Raw genomic sequence first — 8,026 nt, 5'->3', positions numbered from 1 at the left:
CACAATGTAATTGTAATCGACACAATACGTATGTATTATGTATAACTCAAGATAATAATACTCTGTTGTAAGAGATGTATGGATTTTCACATGCTTTTTATCATGGTGCAGTCAGGGTTTCACCATGTTTCTGTGTAGCCAAAACACTCGTTTTAATTTTTATATGCACTAAATAATGAGGTATTTGTGAATACTAACTTTCTGCTATTAACCGTCCATGCATGTAAATGGCAGACCAATCAATTCTAAATCCATAGGATGTTTATTCATTTATATTAAACCCTTCTTCGGCAAGCTTAGCAGTCAACATTGAAAACACATTTTCATGACAATATCACAAAACAGTTTTCTGTGGTGTCAAAAACACATAATTTCACAACACAAATGCAGTCAATGCAAAAGTAATTCAAAATACTACAGTCCACATAGTCCACTTTTTTCTGTCACTCTTGATGACTAAAATGCATTTTTATATTTAATATGACACTACTGAACACATCTTGCATAAATTCTTAACAAGCAGCATTCTTTAATAATATAGCTTAAGTGATGCATAACAACCTTGTTTTTTCAGGTTTAAAACTGCTTACCATCACAGCCATAGCATTTTTTTAACATAATTAAAGCTGTCAAAACATTTAGTTGAGCTAAAGCACGACTGCCAGAGAGCTAAAGATAAAACCCACACAGCACTACACACAACAATCATCAGTCATGATGAAAATGTTTGAATGTCTATTAAAGGTGGAAAGAGTTCGTGTCTATCAAATAGAGTTACTCCTGCAGGTGAGCGGCGCCGAGGTGCGAGACATCTCCATGTGCACCGTAGACATGGGGAGGCGCTCGCTCTCCTCCTCCACGGGGTGACACCTGCAGAACTGGAGCACCTCTTTGACCTCCTGCCTAAAGTTGGAGTTGAGGAAGCCGTAGATGATGGGGTTGATGCAGGTGGAGGACATTGCCAAGAGGTGGCAGAGGGAGAAGAGCAGGTTATGGTGGCAGATAGGCAGGGCATCCTGGTTCCAGTCGGACACGGCGTTGAAAATGGTGAGCGGTAGCCAGCACAGGGCGAAAGCCGTTATCAGGGCCACCAGCATGATGTTAATTCGGCGGCTGTGGGCCATGCGCTGACTCTCAGGCGTCCTGGCGCGGTCCAGCATATCTTTGCGGTGACGCAGGCGCACAAACACTCGAACGTAACAAAGCAGAACAAGAATTAAAGGGCCACAGTATTGGAACAAGAGCAGCCATGTGGTGTAGGTCAGCCTGTCGTGTTGGGATGGCCAGCGCTCCATACACGCCTCCATATGCAGGGACGCATACAGTTTGGGAAAGTATTGTGAATTTTGAAGCACAGATGAGTTAGCAGGCGAGACGGGTGGTGTTTGGCGATATAGTGCCGGCTCGGCGAGGATCATGTTGGCGTACGGCTCATTTGTGAGCAGCTGAAAGGCCAAGAAAGGTGAGGAGGTGAAGCATGCCAGAATCCAGATGACAACAACAGCTGTGTAGGCTTGAGGAATGCTGGGTTTCCAGCCAGCTGGGTTAATAATGAGTTGATGTCTCTCCAGAGCGATAAAAACCAGAGACAGTATGGAGACGGTCACAGACACACACTGAATGAACGGCACCAGGCGGCATAGCAGTGACCCGAACACCCAGTGGTCCATCAGTGTGTATGTGAGCGTGAAAGGGAGGCAGAACACACACACCAGAATGTCAGAGAATGACAGGTTACAAATGAAAATGCTGGTGACATTGGCTTTCTCCCTGCGTCGTGTGATTATGCAGATCAGGCCGATGTTGCCCACCAGGCCCAGCACCATCGTAACACTGTACCACACCACCAGAGACGCCGTGAGCACAGGAGACGTGTGGCATTGCTCGTCATGCCCAAGAACAGATAGGTCTGAGAGCAGAGTCTCATTTGATGCCCACTCTCGCAGAGAGTGTCCCTCCTCCCAAGACGGCGACTGCGAGGAGGTTGTGCGGTTGTCTGGTGGAGGCGGAGACGTTGTCGATGGGGAGAGTTGGCTCGTGTTGCCACTGAAGGACATCTCACCAGCACTTAAGGGTCACCGGCCCTCAGGATGGAACCATCCATTTCAGCCCTTAGCGGGACGTCTGCATCTGACAGGGACGGGGAAGAAACACACAAGGAGGAACAAGACATCATCTGTCACTAGCGAAGCAATCACACTCGATAGCTAAATAATACATGTATCTTTCATGTCAGCCGCTCCCGTGCAATAGTGTTCTGTCAGTTAAACAAATAAAACTAAGTCCATCCATTATTATCATTATTAGCACCAAATATTGTGTTTACTTATGTGACCTTCACAAGTCCGTAAAATATTTTATTTCTTCTTTCATTTCATCAATTATATTTAATGTTGATATGAACTATTTACAGTAAGTGTGAATGTGTGAACTTCTTGGTTTAATTTAATCTCAAACATGAATGTTAATGACTGCATTGTACTTTAGTGTCAAACCTGCCACTAGGTACCCATAAATAGTATTTTGACCTTTAAGTCACCTCAAAGACCGCATTAATTCATGGAACAATGGCTTGCAAGTTGGAGAAGAATATCTCTTTAATTGCCTTGGCAACTGTAGATGACCTTTTATTGCAGTATGGAATATTGGCCGAACGGCCAGGAAATTTCTCAACAAGCATTCTCCCTAATCATTACTGCATTGTGTGCTGTGTATGCTGAAGTAGGATGTTGTATCACATTTATCTGTTTTGTGTTCAAAATAACTTCAAAAGTTCTGAATAGATTTGGATGAAATTTTCAGGAATTGTCGGAAATGGAATATGAAAGAACTGGTTACGTTTGGGGGGTGATCCAGATCACTATCTGGATGCATAACATTGTATAACATTACATTGTATGATGCCATTTGTGCATAGAAAAAGTTGTTTCGATGCGTTTAGCCTTCCTGGTACATTGTGCTATCATGCTAAGTATTAGCAGGCTAATGTTAGCATGTTAACATTGCTGGCAAGCTAATGTTGGAACAATAGCATTTTTGCAATTTTATGAGTAGACATATATACAGTATAAACACAATCATGATAGGTATTGATGCTTACATTAACATAGAGGTAGTCATAGGTGAACACAGCTAGGTTTTAGCATGTTAGCATTGCTAGCACACCAAAATGAGCATACTAGCATTTTTAAGCAGTGCTAGAGTGCTAGGTGTTAGCATTGTAATAACATGATAACATGCTAACATTATTATAGTAAATTCTTGGGGGCCTTTATGCAAACACTTATGTTATTATTATTATTATTATGTTAGGGGGTCAGCATGCTGATGTTAGCATGTTAGCATTCTTTAAGTCATTCAAACCCATGATATGTTTTCATGGTCAAGTAATCTAAAAATGTAGATAAAATGTAGGACTAATATTTATGGTGTAAATCACAATATGGGGGACCTACAGTGCTTGGCGAAGGTCTACGCTCTCCAAGCGCTTTTCTAGTGTAGTCATTTTGCCAACTTTGGCAACAATTTTGCCAACTAAATCAGTCTACTACTGTACTTCAGCCTGAAATATACACAAACAGTCAAAAGTTTGGACACAGTTGACAGCGTACACCACCACAATGGACCAGGTTCCCCACCACCAATCTACTGTACATCTTTCTCCTTCTAATGCTGCTACCTTCTTGGTCTCCCTTGTGGAAACAAACCTGGATAAATAAACAATAACTCTAAGTAAAATAAATAAAATATTCTTGTACAAGACACATTTCCTCTCTCTGCTTATGCACCTGCAGATTTCCAACTTCACGTCTCCTCAGTCAAGCTGGAGATGAAAAGCACGACGGCGGTGGAATTACCGTGCATGCACAGCACGCCAACAGAGAAGTCTGTTTTCAAAGTAACTCAATATACTATGTGTCAAAATACAAAGGGCATGCCATTGTCAGAATCCTAACAATGCATTATGACCCACACTCGCCTGAAACTGTTGCCAGCATGTGACAAAAAAAACTTGCATGGCAGACAAAATGAGCTTGTCATTTTCCATTAAAGGTGCATAAACTTAGCTATCAGTCACTTCATAGTGCATCATCACTAACGCACGCTGTCAGTGTGTTGAGCGAGCTGCAGGCAGGGTACAGAGCATTGAAGTAGCTGCATTGGGAGAACCCCCCCCCCCCCCCCCCCCCAAAAAAAAAACAACCATAATAGAGCAGAAAAGAAAAAGCCTGCCATTATTTGGCAACCTTGGACCCTCTGTGTTCTAATGATGTGTTGTTGCACATCCAGACAGTACAGTAGCACAAGGAGCAATGTGACATGGCACCACTGTGTCCACCGAAGTCTCCCTTTCTCGTTAAGCACAGTCATTAATCACTGACAAATTAGCCTTGGTGACTGGAAATTAAATGAAGATGAATGTGGGTGAATTGTGGAGCATGATAAATTGTACCCCACACCCACTCGGTTCCGCTGCTTGTATTTCCTTACAACAATTGTGTTGACATCTAAGTGTATTTGTTAAGATCTTCAAATTTGAACATTCACTGGCACCACGTCTCCCATTGGTTCCCTGATGACTAATTTAGAACTGTTTTCACACCAGTCACAATATCACACATTCAGGGAAGGTTATTGCTTTTTAAGCTTTGCTATTCCACAATACAGTCATGCATGAAGACAAAATATGACCATGGCATAAAATGAAGTGTAGAAGAGGAAGACAATCAGAATCAACTCAGAATAAGACAGCATATTACTATAAATATGACATTGACATAAAATTAAAAAATGATTTTTTTTTAATTAGGTTATTAAAATGGTTAGGAGGGGCTTTTTATTTATGAATCTTTACCATCCTTGGCTCGTCTCTGCCCATATGCTCAAATAAGGCAAATAAAAAAATGAATAAATAAATAACATGTTAACCATTGTAATGATTACAGGCATGCATTACATTAAAAAAATACAATAAAATCCTATCTGGCCATCTGTTCAGAGTAAGGCTTAAATGAACATTTTTATTAGGTTATTAAAATGGTTAGGAAGGGCTTTTTATTTATGAATCTTTACCATCCTTGGCTCGTCTATCTGTCCATCTGTTCAGCATAAGTAATTAAAAATAAAATAAAATAAAATAAAATAAAATAAAATAAAATAAAATAAAATAAAATAAAATAAAATAAAATAAAAAAACATGGGATTTAATCTCTTCAGTAGATCAGCTCAAAATATGTGCAAAACACTTGAAGACATACATTAAAATATGACCATCAGTCAGAAATTTCATATGCATCTACATGGAATTACTGTACATAGGTTAACAAGACAATATATGATATGATCACAAAAATGAATCAAATTTAAATCAGGTAGGAAGGTTGTTTCCTGTGACTGCTTCTTTCTGATATTTTTGTTATTACAATAATTAGTTGGAGGTGCCCATCATGAAATATAATAAGATGGAGTCCACAATACACCGTAGGAAACACTCTGTTAAGCTGTCAAATAAATCATCCAGTTACGGATTCATATCGCTTGTCATACTCTGTAATTGTGATCACAATCACTGCATATCTGCTCTTCCGTCATTGCACTTCTGCAAGGCTTATCTGTGAATTCATGTGCACACACATGTCCAACTCCTCTCCATCTTTCCACATGCATGCTCTCTGCCAGTGGTGCTATTCAGATAAAATCCTCCTATCCTTCCAGTGCAACTCCTGCATGGAGATGTGTGATAACAGCAGCCGGCACAGTGCTTGACCCAAGATAATGTCCCCAGCCTCATTATTCAAGCTGGGACTACTCATGTGCTTTACCTTCCCTGCAATTACCACACCACGCATATTTATGAGATGTGTCATCCTCAGAGTATGTGCAACTTATTGCAAATGCATTCATTTGTGCAGAAAGTGGATGCATATTCCTCGAAAGCATGCTTAGAGCTCCCTTGCTGTTACAATCAATCAACATTTGCAAGAAACAAAAGCAAACACATGCAGACATTCTATAACAAAGATAACACTATTGTGGGTTTTTTTGGGGGGGGGGGCAAAAACAAGTACTCACATGAGGGATTTGATGCTGCAAGCCGGCGAGAATCCACAGCTGAACCTAGAGTTGGAGAGGGAGCAGAGCATCCTGAGGAGCCTGATGCTTCAGTGAGAGGCAGCAGGGAGAGGAGTTTGGCTATTATTGGGATGATGGAGCCCTAAGGGTTGCCAAGACCCTCTCTGCACCGAGCTCTGCTGTCACACTGTGGTGATTTCATTCAATTGCATCCTGAAAATGACACCTGCTGTAAAATTGGACTGGAAATTGTTGCTCATAACAGGATACACAAAATCATGAAATATTTATACTTTTTTCAGGCAATGGGGTGCTTTTTTTAATACTGTTATAGCTATCTCACATTTATCTGAGTTTCTAAATTGGAAAAGGAAATTACTTTCTGCACATAAAGCAGAAGACAAGGAGGTCTTGTAATAGTTTGTCTTGTACATGGTACATCCATCCATCCATCCATCCATCCATCCATCCATCTATCTATAGTCAGGCTTCCAATAAGCAGCGATACTACTGCTTGTATCACATGCCTAATGACGGTTGTCAAGGCAACCCACCTTTCGGAGGGTTTTTTTTAAAGGAAAGAAATCTTTGATCATCATCTCTTCATGAAGGAGGAGTGCGACGTGAGATAACCAGTCCCAGCTGGAACACCAAGAGTTGGAAGGAGGCACTAAATAGTAAACATGGGACATCTGCGTGTATATTTCCATACGTTTGTTGTCACACAAGCGGGCCTTGTATTTATTTACCAAGTAAATCACTATATTGACAAGGCACGGGATGTTTTATTCATCAGTTGCTTCGCTTGGGTTTTATGCCCTTTTTTTCTCCTACATTTACAGAGTGATACATAATCCTTTTTAAAAGAGACATTTGTACAATTTGGAGAGAATGGTCATCTACCGTATATAATTTAAAGCAGCAATACTGAAGTCATTGTATCTTAACAGCTAATCGATTCTTTTGATGGGCGTGTAGAACAGCGTCTCTGTCATTGCCATAGCCTGATCGCCATGTGTTGTTAGTGGACCGTCTCATCTCATCATGAATGGCAGTATTTCCACGCATCTATCGATTCTGTTCATTGTTAATAGCTGAAAGTCAATGGAGGCAACTACTTGGCAGTCTCAACCGGTAAGTGTTATGTACTGGAAGCCGAGCTAGCTCACATTTCAGCGACCATGCTATTATATCTTCTCAAGGGGCAATACGACAAGCAAGGAATGTGGACATACCATATTTTGGTATCAGCTTGTAGTTTTACTATCCACTGAAAACACTCAAGTGAAGATGGCGTGTGAATGTTTACTGTGAGCACCATTGTTCTAACACTGAGCCCTTCCACTCCTCCATGATGACATCACAGGTGGATGACACCTTTTGCTCTTCCACCTTGAGTTTAAGGAGGCCCCACAAGTTCTAATTTGAGTTCCATCACGCTCACCTTCCTCACTTGTCATCTTTGATGTGTTTGGGCTCGTTATCATATTGCAAAACACTCCAGTTTTTATGTGAAGGTATCATACTCTGCTTCAGTATGTCACTACTTGTAGAAATTCACGTTTCCCATAGTGAACCACAGCTCCCCAGCCCTGTCAGCACTCATACAGACCATTACACTAGGCACCATGTTTGACTTTTACCATAAGAAAATCATCTTCCTCATCACAACATCCAAGTTGTATTTCCTTTGGGAAGATATACTATATTGAAATGTGGAGGATACGCAGTACTCACTTTTGTGAGATACTGTACGTCCACCACACCCCGCCCATGCACAACTCCCCCAGGCCGCAATATTCTACTCAATACAACATAGTAGCTGTTGGCCCATTACACTGTAAAATTTAAAAATGTAATTTGTTACTTGAAAAAACGTGGGAAACCGAAATTTCCAAGTAAAGTAAAGCAGTAATTTGAAGTTGTTAAAGCTGAAAATAACTACGTTTAGACA

General features: G+C 40.8%; 1 protein-coding gene across 2 annotated transcripts; it reads right to left on the bottom strand.

Moving 5' to 3' along the window:
• Positions 1 to 287: 287 nt before the first annotated feature.
• On the bottom strand, positions 288 to 6,195 carry npy4r (neuropeptide Y receptor Y4). 2 transcript variants are annotated; one of them, XM_058058566.2, is made up of 2 exons: positions 6,073 to 6,195; positions 288 to 2,124 (listed from the first exon to the last, which is right to left on the bottom strand). In XM_058058566.2, the coding sequence occupies exon 2, from the start codon at positions 2,055 to 2,057 to the stop codon at positions 765 to 767; it is 1,293 nt and encodes a 430-aa protein (XP_057914549.2). In that variant the 5' UTR covers positions 2,058 to 2,124; positions 6,073 to 6,195; the 3' UTR covers positions 288 to 764. The 2 variants fall into 2 exon arrangements, with proteins under 2 accessions (XP_057914549.2, XP_057914548.2); XM_058058565.2 differs by having other exon boundaries at positions 288 to 2,130; positions 6,073 to 6,194.
• Between the last annotated feature and the right edge of the window lie 1,831 nt (positions 6,196 to 8,026).

Source organism: Doryrhamphus excisus, linkage group LG20, assembly GCF_037039965.1.
Source record: "Doryrhamphus excisus strain RoL-2023G ecotype Guam linkage group LG20, RoL_Dexc_Guam_v1.1, whole genome shotgun sequence".
Lineage (NCBI taxonomy): Eukaryota > Metazoa > Chordata > Actinopteri > Syngnathiformes > Syngnathidae > Doryrhamphus > Doryrhamphus excisus.
The sequence above is the reverse complement of the archived record's forward strand: the minus strand, read 5'-3'. Positions and strand labels throughout refer to the sequence as shown.